Raw genomic sequence first — 15,539 nt, forward strand, 5'->3', positions numbered from 1 at the left:
CCAGCTGATCCTCCCTCCCTCCCCGCCTTAAATGGCGGCTGCTGCGAGGCAGTAGGAGTGACCCCTGACCCTGCTTGCAGGCCAGGTCGCTCCCCTGCTGCCACACAGCTCCACCTGTGCGCCAGTGCCCCCCACACTGCCGCTGCCTCCCTGTTCGTGAGTTCGTTCCTGCCGCTGCCCCAGTGGTATAGTGTCTCCGTTTTTGTACCTGTAAGCTGTGGTTCTGTATTTTATTGTACTGTTTTTGTTTTCTGCTGTTCTCGTTGTTTTGCATCGTTTACCCCCCCTTTTTGCCTTCTTTTCCCCTTGCCCATTTCCCGACGCTGCTCCCCTGTGGTCCCGCCCCCTCACAGCCCCGCTCCCGCCTCCCAGCTGATCTTCCCTCCCTCCCCGCCTTAAATGGCTGCCGCTGCGCAGCCGCACACAGCGGGCGTGCCGCTGATGCGCTGGAGGTGCTCCAGAGGCAAGCCCATCTGCGTCCATCCGGGCCAGGACTGCGCCCAGCGCCAGAACCCCTGGACCCCGCGAACACCACAACACCAGACTCCAGTACGACGCCGGCACTCTCCTCGAACGCAACTCCGGACGAGACCACACCCGCTTCCAAGCCACCCCGAAACACACCCACGGACCCTCCTCCTGCTGCACCTGCAGCTTCACCTGCGACAGAGCCAACAAACCTCCTAAGACTGGACCCAACCACCTCCGCTGCATACTCCTAAACACCCGCTCCGCACGCAAACGCGCCGTCGAGCTCTGGGACCTGCTCGACACCTCTGCCCCAGACGTAGCCTTCCTGACCGAAACCTGGTGGAACGACTCCTCGGCACCGGACATCGCCATATCCGTCCCGGACGAATGCAAGATCACCCGCAGGGATTGTGCCAATGGAATCGGAGGAGGAATAGCCATCATCCACAAGTCCACCCTCAAGGTCTCCACCCACGCGGACGACACTCTCAACACCGCCGAACACCTGTATTTCCGGATCCACACCAACCCCAACACCACCCTCAGAGGAACACTCATCTACAGACCCCCCGGACCCTGGGCTCAGTTCAGGGACTCGCCAGCACCCACGCACTCGCCTCCATGGACTACATCCTCCTCGGGGACCGGAACTTCCACCGAGAGAACAACAATGACGCCAACTCCGCCACCCTGATCGACAACCTTGCCAACCTCGGCCTCAGACAACTCGTCACCACACCCACCCACGCTGCCGGCCACACGCTGGACCCCGTCTTCTCCACAGGCACCCACGTCGCCTTCAACCACACCACCGAACTCTACTGGACCGACCACCGCTGCATCCATTTCACCTTCAAGAAACCAACTATGCACCACCGCACCCAACAGCTGTCCTGCTGCTGCTGGAGCAAAGTCACCCTCGCCCAGAACCCACCCAACGACCCCACCAATCCAGATGCCGCAGCCCGCAACCTCAGACAGTGGATCGACGACTGCGCCAACACCCTCGCCCCACTCAAGAAACCCTCCAACAGTCACACCAGCAAGAGAGCCACCTGGTTCACCGACGAGCTCCAGACCTCCAAACACGCTTGCCAGAAACTGGAGAAGATATGGCTCCACAAATACACACCGGACAACCACGCAGCCCACAAGGACTCCACCCACAGACATCACCACCTCATCAGATTAGCCAAGAGATCCTCCTTCAAAGACCACCTGGATAACAATGCACACAACAGCAAAGAGCTCTTCAGCATCATAAAGGAACTCTCCAACCCCAGCGCCAACGACATCCTGCCCTCACAAGAACAGTGCGACTCACTAGCCATCTTCTTCCACCGCAAGATCGCTGACATCCACGGCAGCTTCAACACCACGAATGCCCCGACTACGCCAGACTCCACCTCCCCTGCGAACACCACCAGAGCCAACCGCCTGACCTCCTGGTCCAACATCAAAGACGACGAGACACGCAAGGTCATGAACTCCATCCACTCAGGATCTCCGTCAGACCCGTGCCCACACCACGTATTCAACAAAGCAGACGCAGCCATCGCACCCCAACTATGGAAGGTCATCAACATATCCTTCAAAACAGCAACATTCCCGGAAAGCTGGAGGCACGCCGAAATCAACGCCCTCCTCAAGAAGCCCAAGGCAGACCCCAAGGACCTCAAGAACTTCCGTCCCATCTCCCTGCTCCCGTTCCCGGCGAAGGTCATCGAGAAAATCATCAACATGCAATTGGCCCGCCACCTGGAAGAAAACAAAATTTTGGACCCATCCCAGTCTTGATTCAGACGAAACCACAGCACCGAGACAGCCCTCATCACCGCCACAGATGACATCAGGCACCAACTAGACAACGGCGAAACATCAGCCCTCATCCTCCTGGACCTGTCAGCTGCCTTCGACACGGTCTGCCATCGCACTCTAAAGACACACCTCCTAGAAGCCGGAATCCAAGAGAAGGCCCTTGACTGAACTATGTCCTTCCTCTCCGGCAGAACCCAGAGCGTCCGCCTCCCACCCTTCCGATCCGGAGCCACCAACCTCATCTGCGGCGTCCCCCAGGGCTCATCCCTCAGCCCGATGCTGTTCAATGTCTACATGGCCCCCCTCGCACAAGTGGCCCGCCATCACGACCTCAACATCATCTCCTACGCCGACGACACCCAGCTCATCCTCTCCCTCACCAAGGACCCGCACACCGCCAAAACCAACCTCCACGAGGGAATGAAGGCCGTCGCCGACTGGATGGGGAGCAGCTGTCTGAAGCTGAACTCGGACAAGACGGAGGTCCTCATCCTCGGACCCACCCCCTCAGCCTTGGACGACTCCTGGTGGCCGACCACACTGGGAACAGCACCAACACCCACCGACCATGCACGCAACCTAGGATTCATCCTCGACTCCTCCCTCTCCATGTCTAAACAGGTCAACGTCGTCTCCTCCTCCTGCTACAACACCCTCTGCATGCTCCACAGGATCTACAAGTGGATCCCGGCTGAAACAAGAAGAACGGTGACACAGGCCCTCGTCAGCAGCAGACTGGGCTAGGGCAACGCACTCTACGCAGGAATCCCAGCCAAACACCTATGACGACTACAACGCATCCAAAACACCTCCGCCCGACTGATCGTCAATGTCCCCTGCCGCAGCCACATCACCTCCCACCTGAGAGACCTACACTGGCTCCCCGTCGACAAGAGGATCACCTTCAAGCTCTTCACCCACGCACACAAAGCACTCCACAACACCGGACCAGCCTACCTGAACAGCATACTCAGCTTCTACACCCCCACCCGCCAGCTCTGCTCCGCCAGCCTCACCCTCGCCGCTGTCCCCCGCATCCTACGAATGACCTCCGGCGGCAGATCCTTCTCCTACCTCGCCGCCAAGACCTGGAACACCCTCCCTACCCACCTACGGCAGACCCAAGACCTACTCGCCTTCAGAAGACTCCTCAAGACTTGGCTCTTCAAGCAGTAGCGGCACCCCCCTCCCCTCAGCGCCTTAAGACCTTCACGGGTAAGTAGCGCGCTTTACAAGTGCTCTGATTGATTGATTGATAGATACTCCTTCACTCTGCCTTGCAGAAGCTTAAGATTCACACTTCGCGTCCATGCTATGTTCATCCATGCCGGCACAGCTACAGTGCACGGCACCCTCCCTTTGAGCAAACTGAAAGGTGTCTCTTTGGTCACTGAATAGGGAGTGGTCCTGTAGCTCCACAACATGTCTTTGACTCGACTTTTCCAGCACGTTACTGACACACGCCAGTTGGATGCATTCCACCAACACCCTATTAAATTGTTCAACTAAATAATTTCTCCTGGATAGGTACAACAGAGTTTTGGTATGCTTGATTTCCCAATTGATTAAAAACCTCTCAAATTCTTCAGGCACAATTTGAGGGCCATTGTCAGTCACAATTTTCACTGGGCAGCTCTCCCTCCGGAAGATATCTTCACAAAAAGTAATCACCACACTAGCTTAACTTCTCTTGCAAATTCAACCTCAAGCCACTTTGAAAAGTAATCAAGCATGACTATGGAATTTTTTTCACTCACATTAAGGTTTTCAGAAGGCCCACAAATGTCAATGGCAATATTTTCCCACGGATGTTTCATCAAGGGTGATGGATTTATAGTCATCTCCTGTGTAGAATGAGATTTGTTGCTGCATGCACAAGCGATAAAATTCCGCACATACCTCTCAATATGGCTGTCCATTCCTGGCAACCAGAAATCTTTTCTGGCTCTCCTTTTCAAGGCTGACATCCCACCGTGCCCTTCGTGCATGAGCATCAACAACCTTTACCTCAGCATAGTGGGCACCACTTAACAACTACCTCTTCTCACAACACCCTCAATAACTGTTAATTCAGATCAGATCAATTTGAACGATTCTAAGTCCTTGTCAACTTCCACCCTTGCTTATGGTGCAACGCCTCCACCAGTTTAACGCAGACACTGTCCTCAGCCACCACCAATTTCCACTTTTCCTTACCAATGGCACCGCAAAAATTCTTCACTTCTGCCACCATCCATTCATCTTCCTCTTCATACTGTTGTGTGCAGTTTTAGATTCCTTATATAGGTTTCCTGATGTATGCCCTTAAATAGGTACAATTTACATTGCCCTTATTTGGACATAGAAATCCGGCTCTTATTTAGACATTGTCCGTACAAACCAAATACAGGCATGGCCACCTACTTCCGTCCATCGACGCCACAACGACTTCTTGGAAAACCAGACCCTTAAGCCTTTAGGAATTTCCCTCAGCTTGAATATTGATTTCTCCAAGAACTCATTAAGTATGCATGAACATCTATTCCTTAGGAGTTCATTCATGACGTTCCTCTGCCCGACTTTTACGTCAATAGTGGCATTCCCAGACACCTTCAAGGTATAAATATACCAGCACTTGCCTTGGCAAATTGCGGTTCCCGGAGGATTCGATCCAACCCAGACTACGCGGTTTGCCACGGTAAGTTAGGAAGGAGATCGAGTTCCAGCCTGATGCACTGACCTGACGCTGCCATCCTCCTCACAGAGAATCCAGCTGCAGTGCTCTCTGACTTCCCTTGCAGGAGGTTAGACTATTGAGTCCAGAAAAGAGATTCCAACCTCTCTCATTCTCAGATATGGAGCTGACTAGAAATTAGAGAAACTTTTGGCAACTCTTGGCTAAACTAAAATATAGCTAGCTATACTTTAGAAACAGCACCTACTTCAAACCTCGTCCTGCACTTAGGTTAGGTACACCGGGGTAGAACAATTTAGAAGCATTAGATGAGTATCACATTTCAGCTTATGTTATTTATGTATGTATTTTGATTAATATATGTCATAGCTACAAACCATGCTATTGCAGTATTATTTTATCTTACTGCTAACCTCGTACATATTGTACCTCGCAGTCTGTCTTACGATTGTAGCAATTCATATCAATTGCATGAGAAATAAGACTGTTCAATAAACCCTTTAATTGGAACGCCTGTCTCTCTATTTCTGTGCAACTCCATAGAAACGAAGCATGCACGATTGACTAGGTGAAACTGTTATCTATTGTTTCCACGATTCTGAAACTATTCCGATTATAAAGAGAAACAAAGTTGTCATGTTTATGTGGTTGTCAGAGACTAATCCTTTCTTGTATATTCGAGAAGTTTTGAGTGACCTCTGAGTTGGCTGGCACACATGAGTAATTAAGTTTAATATACTCGATAGAGACATACTGACCTCAGTCTTATGTCAGATCTATAGTGTATGGTATTCCAATGCGCAGAGCCTATCAGGGATATAGGAACTACACAACAATACTGCCCCCACTCCAACAGTTATCTGGATAAACTATCGGTGTTGAAGTTTTTTTCACCAGGTATATACTTCACCTCAAACAACTATTCCTGAAGGCGATAAAGCCACTTAGCAATCCTGTGAGTGGCTCTACCTGCACCTCTCATTGAGAATAAATCTACCAATGGTTTGTGATCAGTGTGTAACTGAAATGTAGTACCCCACACATAGATACGGAAATATTGTAGCCCCCACCGACATGCCAATGCTTCCTTCTCCACTGTGGAGTAGGTGGGTTCAGCTTCTCTTATAGTATGAGAGGCAAAAGCTACTACCCTTTCCTTGCCCTCGTGAACATGCATGAGAATGGCAGCTAAACCATGATTACTTGCATCAGTTACTATAATGGTCTCATCAGCTGGATCAAAAGACATCAAAGTGACCTCACCTGCAATGCTTTTCTTCACCTCATCAAAGACCTGTTGAAAATTGCCCGTCCACTCAAATTTTACACCCTTCTTCATTAGATTCCTAATGGTGTACGAACTTGGAGTAATACTCCGTGAGACCAAGAACAACCTCAATTGATACTTGTCTCTCGGGGAAGGTACATTCTCAATGGCCTCCACTAAGCTACGCTTGGGTTTGATTCCGTTACTGGTTAGAGTGTGACCTAAATACTCTACTTCCTTCAACCCAAACTTACACTTCTCAGGGCCAATTGTGAGACCAGCATCCAAAGATCTTTGTAATACCTTTTCCAATACTTCATCATGTTGACCCTTTTCACACCCCCACACAAAAGGTCATCCTGAAACACCAAGATGTTTTCGAGGTCCATCAATAAACTCTTCATGACCCTTTGGAACAGAGCAGAAGCAAAAGCTAGCTAATACAGCATACGGTCATACTGAAAAGCTCTTTCAGGAGAGATGAACGAGGACAGGTGTTTTGACTCTTCATGCAATAACACCTGATGATATGCACTGGCCAGATCTAAAGTGGTAAAAAACATAATCCCCCTCGCACTCGCAAACATCTCACTGATGTGAGGAAGAGGATGGCGATCGATCCAGATGTTGTTATTCAGATCCCTCAGATCAATGCACATTTGGATGTTCCCATTAGGCTTCCTTACGATGACTATTGAACTCAACCACTCGGACGCCTCTATAGTCTCCAATACTTCCTCTCTGCACAACCTGTGTAACTCCTCTTTTAACTTGTCTCTCAACATCAAAGGAACATTTCTCAATTTGTGCACCTTAGGCACAGCATTATCTTTCAATATGATGTGGTGTCGGAATTTTTTCAACCAACCGAAACTGTTCTTACAAAGTTCAGGAAACTTGGTAACCCAAATGTTGGTGTCAGGGCATGACATCATTAGAACTTGCTCTAGAAGATTCCAATCCGAATTTGATATCCAATGCTCGCTGTTCCTTCCAACCGAGTAGGGATCTTCCTTTTTCCATGACGTAAAGTTTGCCTATAGTCTTTCTGTCCTGGAGGCACATTTTTGTTGTGACAAAACACAAAACAGATAATTTGTCTCCACAATACCCTTCGGGTGTCACATCGGTAGCACCCAACCCTTCCAAACTTAAACCCAAGCCCTCCAAATTGATTCTGTCAATGATTGTGAAAGGGGAACACAAATCGGCCCAGACCTGTACCTCCTTCTTATTAACCTTGATCACACACTTTGGAGAGCAATAGCTGTCACTCTTGATCCTGTCCCTATCACACCTAAGGACTTTGGCAGCTTCAATCATACGTATCTCCACTTCCTCCTCCTCACTTTCACACAAAATGTCTTCATTTTCAGACAGCATTGCCTCTTTTACCAAATTCACAGATTTCTTATAATTAGGCAATTCATTGACTCTGCATACCCTCAAAAAATGCCCCACTTTCTTGCACTTGTAACCCATGCTTTTAGCTGCAGGACAATGATTTGCCTCAGCCGTGTGCCTTGAACTCCCACATCTGAAGCAAACCTTGATGCTGACTTTCGCACCTTCTTTTTTCCTTGCACCATTTCTTGCCTTGTCACGTTTCCTAACCCCCTTCTTTATACTGTTCATATTTTGAGCTGTTTCTTCCTGGTCATCTTTTCTGGAAATAGCACTTCCCAACTCCTTCACATACCTAGGGGTATTTTCCATTCTTCTCGTTACCTCTATGGCTTTATCTAACGTAGGATCTTTCATGCCCAGTACTTTTTCTTGAACCTTAATGGTAAACATTCTATTTATCATCTGATCCCTAATTATTTCATCCCTCAGATCCTTGAATTTGCACGTAACTGCTAACCTCCTCCGATTCGCATTGTAGTGTTCAATAGACTTACCCTGTAATTGAGCGCGCACATTTTTTTTGCCTCCTCACTACCATGCTTACTTTCTTTCCAAAATTCTCTTCTAAAGCCTACAAAGCTACCTCATACACATCCACACCCCATCACCATCATCCCCACCATTCTCATCTGAATTCTCATCTACATTCCTTCCTTCTATGGTCGGTAATGTCTTCAAAACATTTCTCCCTTCTAGGTCCAAACAATGTTGGCCAACTTCATTCTCACCACGTACACATCTACCCCAATGGCCTCTATGGCTTTATCTAACATGGATTCTTTCATGCCCAGTACTTTTTCTTGAACCTTAATGGTAAACATTTATTTATCATCTGATCCCTAATTATTTCATCCCTCAGTTCCTTGAATTTGTACGTAACTGCTAACCTCCTCCGATTCGCATTGTACTGTTCAATAGACTTACCCTGTAATTGAGCGCGCACATTTTTTTTTGCCTCCTCACTACCATGCTTACTTTCTTACCAAAATTCTCTTCTAAAGCCTACAAAGCTACTTCATACAAATCCACACCCCATCACCATCATCCCCACCATTCTCATCTGAATTTTCATCTACATTCCTTCCTTCTATGGTCGGTAATGTCTTCAAAACATTTCTCCCTTCTAAGCCCAAACAATGTTGGCCAACTTCATTTTCACCACGTACACATCTATCCCAATGGCCTTTAAATAAGTCTCAAACGTTTCCCTCCAATCCTCCCAACCCATGCATGGCTGGCAAGGACTCTGTAGGAACAAAGGTGGTGCAGGAATAGACTGCGTAGTCATGATGTCTTGCTACAGATGGATGACAGTGGAAACACAGAAAATACAATGTAGTTAACTACTTGCTCTTTGCAACTTGAAAGGTGTGCATGCCACCAAAGCAATTCCAGTACAATGTGGGACATGCAACGCCCTTGACTAGTAAACAGTGGGCATGTCACCCGGGGTCAATGTCCTATATTTCTCAGTTGACACACCGTGACAACATGTCAACATGCAAGCGATATGAATGTCACTGACGCAGGACATCCTTGGTGAGATGCCATGATAATTTATTACCGGCTTTCACTATTAGGTGTGTGCATCACTGCTCCCAATAGTGTACAATTAGCAGGCTGATCAACATTGAGCATACCAACTAGTCCGTCATGAACAAATCAGCTTAGACTCTCCTAAAATGGTCCGTGACCAATACTGGAGGTAGGCTGAAGGCAGTAAAGCTGAGCCTCTAATATATTGAACAATCCAACTGCTAATACTGCGCTAAGTCTTCACGCTCCCTATTATTTAAGAGGACACATTTTGAGAATAAAACAAAATGTGTCAAAGACTTATTTTTTGCTCGCATTAATCAGTTTTTAATAATATATCTTTAGAATTTTTTTGACCTTCCTATTGCCAAAGCAATTTTGTTTGAAAAAAGAATCACAATACACAAAAAAGTTTACAATATTTACACTACACCAATTATTCACTCGCTACTGACATACTGTTCTCACATACCAAACATTCTGGTTCACTCATACGTTCTGGCAGGCTTGTTGATCAGAAAGTCAACTCAAAAGAGAAACGTATTTTACAGTTCTTTCTATTTGGACCACAGAAATAAAATATTCAGAAAAACAGGCATCTCTATAAATAATCCCTATTCATAAATTTATCAACTTCTTGTGGTCTTAATACAAGGTCTACGCGTTTCGAGACCCTTGGTTCGCTGGGCCTCTCATCAGGACCTGTAAGGTAAGGAAGAAGAAGCCTGTATAAGTCACTGCAGAGACCCTATATTGCATTTCAAAATGTGTCCTCTTAAATAATAGGGAGCGTGAAGACTAAGCGCAGTATTAGCAGTTGGATTCTCCTAAAATGGTGGCACAACTGGACAGCACTCACCAGTCAAGGATATACGATTCCCTACTTCCAATATGGTGGCGCGCTCCCATGCTCAAGACATCATCCAAGTCGGACACGCACTGGTCAACTCGAGCACCCGGCGAAGTGCGAGACTTTGTGCGCGATCAATAGACAGTTGCCCAAACAAGTAAGATGCCTGCTTTCACGCCGCTAGTATTTAAGAGGTATCATGAGAACTGCACTCCACACGTACCTTCAATCTAGTCGCTTGCTAGATCACGAACAGCAAAGATCTTTCTTATTTTTACGATCAAGGGTCGGACAAAAGTCAATGAAAAATCATCACAAAATAGCACACTCTCGCAACACGTCCTGGGGTACTTGGATAGTCCTTATCCCATCCTCATTGCCAATTTTGGAAGACAGGGCCCCCTCTGGATGTATAAAAGAAACTTTATTAGTAGAGTAAAACGACCCTCGATCAAACGCCAGCAGCTCCCTCCAGCAACTGCTCCTCCTCTCACATTCCAGAACCATGCAACAACGAAGAGCAGGTTGCCAGGGAATGCCAGCAATTCTACATAAGAACAAAATGCAAGCTTTATACCTTCAACCAGCACTTGGACACAACCTCAATGAGTCCTGAACCCAAGAGGTGTCACACCAGTCCTGGACCCTTGATTGTGATGCTAAAGGTGCATACATGGCAAAATCCCCAAACTGAGTTATAGAACATTTTTGGCCAAAAGCTGCTCTGAGAAGGATACCAGGACCCCACGACCAACCTGCTTTGCTATCTATCAGAGGTGCAACGCCGTCAGATTAACTTTGCGGCTTCTCCCGCTATGTTCTTCTCTGCAGCAGCAGATCCCTTTCAGCAGTCCTTCGCCGCAGGGTAATCTGATCTTGTGAAACTGTCTTTGGGTATGGCCCTCTGCCTTGTCCAGCTCGAGATTCCCAACTTTCATTTCAATGACAAAGTCCATATATAGAAACCTTCACCGTGGCTTTGACCCAAGGCCATAGGATGACAACGCTCCCACCGCGGAGACCTCCTGCAGCCTTGCCCCACTGTAATTTACCTTCTCAGACACTTTTTCTCTGAATTTCTTCTAAGTCCATAGGTAAGTGCTGACCAGGCCCAGTCCACTTCTTGTATCCAAACAATGCTCCATCCTGGTTGGCCATATTTTTCCAACTTTGACACAATTAGATGTCTGGGGTTGTCGCTTTGATCTTTTAGAAGCTAGTTTTGACCAAAAAAGTAAAAAATGCATAACTCTTGCTCTACTGATTAGATTTCTGTCATGTTTATGTCAAACAATGTATACCAGAATTTTTCTTGTGTTGTGTTTTCACTTTATTAGTGTTTGTGTGCTCGAAAAATATTTTGCACATTGCCTCTGAATTACACCTTGCTGCTTTTTGTGCCAAGCTACCCAGAGTTAAGCACAAGTTAATTTAGTGACCTTTTGTGGTTCACCCAGACAAGGATTGTGGCTGCTGCTTGACTCGGGCTCACACCCCAGTCAGCCAACAGACCAATTACTTGCATGAAGTGTGGAATCCATTGTAGGTAGGACACGTAGTACTTGTCTGGATTAAATAGAACCCTCTCACCAAATGTACTCTGAAAACGTTCATAAAGTTTGAGATCTGTTATTACCTTGGGTGAAATGTTGATTTCATGGACATAATCTTGCATAATATTTGGCATTTGATGTTAGTATTGTGAGACATAAAACCTAAGATTACACCATTAAGATTAAATTAGATTTCATTTTGTGTAAAACTCCTTTTGCGTGATTGCGGAAACAAATCATGAGTGACTATCCAAAATTCATTTTCAGTTGATTTCTTTACCTGATCAGACTATTTAGGTAATTTCTTTCTTTTTCGCAAAATGCATCTGTTTTAAAGAAAACAAATTGCTGACAGGAGAAGTTCCATACACATTGCAGTTTCTGCTCATACAAAATGCACTTCCTGAATCCTCCTTTCCTTGTTCTTTGTTCAGTCCTTGGTCTTCTTGGATTTAGATTCTGGAGGACAAACATCGCTCTTCTTTTTCATGGATGGTTTGCATTTGTTTGGGAAAGTTTAGTGCAGTACTTTAGAAAATCTTGATATTGGAGTTGATTGATCTATTACCTTTTCTTCAATTCTTTTAAGTCTTTCTATGGGGTATCGTTGCCTGGGACTGTTTTCATTTGGGGCATTTTTAAAGAGTATTTTATTTATTTTGTGTTAGTTTCCATGTCACTGTGCTGTCATTAACTTTTAGTTAGGTTGAAATGTTATCTTGTTAGTGATTTACTGATGGTGTATGGTGTTACAGATGGGCCCAAACACATGTTGGGTATTTATTTGTGCAGTTCTTTCCATACAATGCAGCAAATGTTTTTTGGTGGAGGGTGGTAGAGGACAAGAGAGTGTCAGGGAAGGTGGCCATGTTCCCTTTGTTCTTAAAACCTTCTGTCTTTTAAGGTCATGTGCTTGTCCACCATTTAGTGAAACTAGTGTGTGTGTGTGTGTGTGTGTGTGTGTACATGCTTCACCACAGTGTTTAGAGACCAATGTGAGCCTAAACGTGACTATTTTGTTGGGTTCTCCATGCCTTCTGCCTTTCTATGCCAACTACCTGTGAAGCCAGTGTGTTTGTGTCTGTGTGTGTGTCTGTGTGTTTATGTGTCTGTGTGTGCCTCCTCCTTCCTTGCCACATGCTTCACCACAGTTTTTGGAGACTAGTGCAAACCTCAAAGGTTCCTCTTGTCTTTGTACTCCATGCCTTCCACCTATGTAAGTATGTATTTGAGCATTGATTTTTTTAACATGTTATGTCACTTTTAAAAACCTTTTGCTAGGCAAAGTTGTGGTTATGGCCCTTTAGGAAGCCATTTTGTTTTTATTTTTTCCCTTTTCACATATGTTTGCTGTAATAATTATTTCTGGTTGTGGCTGCTTTTAGTTGTCTGTACTTAATGGTTTGTTATTTATAATTAATTTAATCAATTATTGGCAACCTCCCCTTAGCTCCCATAGTGGCCCATGGAGGCACACCAGCTATTTATTTATTTATTTAGATTTCTTTCCATTTTATGCATCACGGATTGAACCATCGGAGCAATTGTTACTCTTAATTTAAAATGTATGTTATGCATTTTTGCCAGCCTCCTCTTGGCTCCCATTGGGTTACATGTGCCCTGTAGGGACTCCAGGAATTCATTTTTTAGGTTTATTTTCACATATTGTTTTAATGTATGGATTATGCCCTCTGGACCATGGGTGTTTTTTGCCAGCCCTCTACCCCATCTTCCATAGGGGTCTCACGGGTGCTGAAGGGCGACTAAACATTTATGTAACTATTCCTGAATTGAATTAACATGATGTCTAACAATACAGTCAGTTTACGTGTTGGAATATTATTGCTAGGATAATGATCACTTGCATTGCACTGGCTATAATGTCCACGTCTCATTGACTTCCTTCTTATTTTATCATACGTAGCAAGTGCACCAGACTAAGAATAAGTTGTAGAGATATCTGTGAATTAACAGCCATTAGAGACCAGAGATCTCTCTGCTAATTGCTACAGCTCATTTTGCTGACCATTAGATGTGAAGGAGATGGCACCCTCAAAAGAGGCACCTGCGAAGAAAGCAGCCAATGAGGAGAGTTAACCTTTTGCCACCAATGAAGTCAAGCCTTCGTCCTTTGTCCGCCAAGTTAAGCAATGCAGCACACGTCCTGCATCCTCGTCTGGGCAGGAAGGCCATGGGGGAGGATCACTCCTGGATCAACGGTGTTACCAACACCACGATATCTAAGGCACATATATTTCAGTGCTGCAGTGATAGCAGTCATGGATGCATGCAGTGAATAAGAAATGCAATTGTTTCAACAACCTCAACAGATACAATAGTCTGCAACTGCTAAATTTGATGTTCAAGAGGTAGTAGCCAAACAGGTAGTTGAGCATGCTGCACAGCAGGATGTGATAACTTAGGCCATCATTTTACATATCATCTTGTCCATCTCTCCCAAAGAAAACAATGACCACTCCCTCATCTTCTCCAAGCCTTCCTTCAAATGAAGGTGTAATTGGGTGGACTCGAAAGTCTCACTGTGGGAGACAAAGGAAAATGAAGGCACCACAAGGAAGTTAGGAAATTGATTGATCCTGTTAAGAGGGGCACAGACAAAGTGTGGATCACTTACATTCAATCTACTCCTGCACCAAGACCACCACCTTCCAAAAACCTCCACCAGTAACAATTTATTTCCCAATTGCAACAAACCCACGAGAAAGACAAGCACAACAAACAGCTCCACCAAATCAACTTCTGGCTCTGGCTGTTCAAGGAAGAGCCCCTTTTCCTCTTTGGTACATCATAACACTTCGGCTGCACGAGGCCCATGTTATAGCCTGCTGGCAGGGTTGAAGTTCTCAGGAGCAGCACTCTCAAAAGCCCTGCTTTCAGCAGTATGCCACTGTCATATAGTAACACCAGAAGAACAGTGTAGTTAAATAGGTGAAAGGTATTACAGATGGTATGGGGGAAGGAGATCTGGAAAAAGATGAGTGGATAGTAATGAGCGGTTAGTTGTACTTTCTTTGTCTGAACTACTCAGAAAACAGTTTTGAGATTATCCCCAGCAGTTATATCAGGGGAATGTCAATTCTCACTATTGTCTTTTGGAGAAGACGCAAGCCTATATAAAACACATTCATAACATTAGGTGCATTACCAATGAATCTCAGTGATTATGTTGTTCTCCTCTCACATTTGTAGCTCAGATTTATAGGTAAATAGGAAAGCTCCTATCTCCAATCCCATGTCTTTGTTGTTGAAATAGCCTTTTAAGTTTGCTTAACTGAGCATTTAAAATTGCTCCAATCAACATTTCCTTAATGCTCATAGATTGCTTTCACATATTTTTGGTTTAGTGTCTTTCGTGAATGGGTGTTTCTTTACTCAAATTGTGGCTTTCTTTCTCTTGTTGACCTTATCTTAGTTACATTACATTTCACAGGAAGCTTGAAGGACATTTATAAACTGCCAACCCACAAATGCCTTTCAAATTTCCAAAGTCTGATTGGACAAACAGACTTTCCTGGTAATTGAATTCCTGTGTTTCAAATGACCTTTCTTTGATCTGTGCACATTAAATCACATCTAATGTGAGTATAACTTTGACCATCTTCCAAAATAAGATAAACCACATGTAACCACAAATCCAGGATAATGCAATTTTCCCAGGCGTGACCATAATCTACCTGTTTACAGGAACAAACTTCTATGTTCTGCAATGTGATATGGGTGCTGTCCCCTCCTAAAGAGAGGGATTTTCAAAATATAAGCTGTGGTTTTTGAGCAATATTTCAAAAGATCCTTACTCACAAGATCTCTAGCCAACTTCTGGATTCAGATCCCAATCAATGAATGAAAGGATACATTTATAAAGTGCTCTGCTTCTCAAAACCCACGGCACTATAGAACAAGGCTTGTGAGCGGCAATGCAGTAATTAGAATAATTTAGATGGA

At 45.4% G+C, this 15,539-nt stretch overlaps 1 protein-coding gene across 1 annotated transcript in view; it reads right to left on the reverse strand.

The window, feature by feature from the left end:
* Positions 1-6,302, reverse strand: part of LOC146854084 (olfactory receptor 13G1-like) — a 62,778-nt gene extending 56,476 nt beyond the window's left edge. The window contains exon 1 of the mRNA XM_085650999.1: positions 6,167-6,302. Within this exon, the coding sequence (XP_085507125.1) occupies positions 6,167-6,302 (136 nt within the window). The remainder of the gene's footprint in view (positions 1-6,166) is intronic.
* Between the last annotated feature and the right edge of the window lie 9,237 nt (positions 6,303-15,539).

This window comes from Triturus cristatus, chromosome 4_1 (genome assembly GCF_964204655.1).
Source record: "Triturus cristatus chromosome 4_1, aTriCri1.1, whole genome shotgun sequence".
Classification (NCBI taxonomy): domain Eukaryota; kingdom Metazoa; phylum Chordata; class Amphibia; order Caudata; family Salamandridae; genus Triturus; species Triturus cristatus.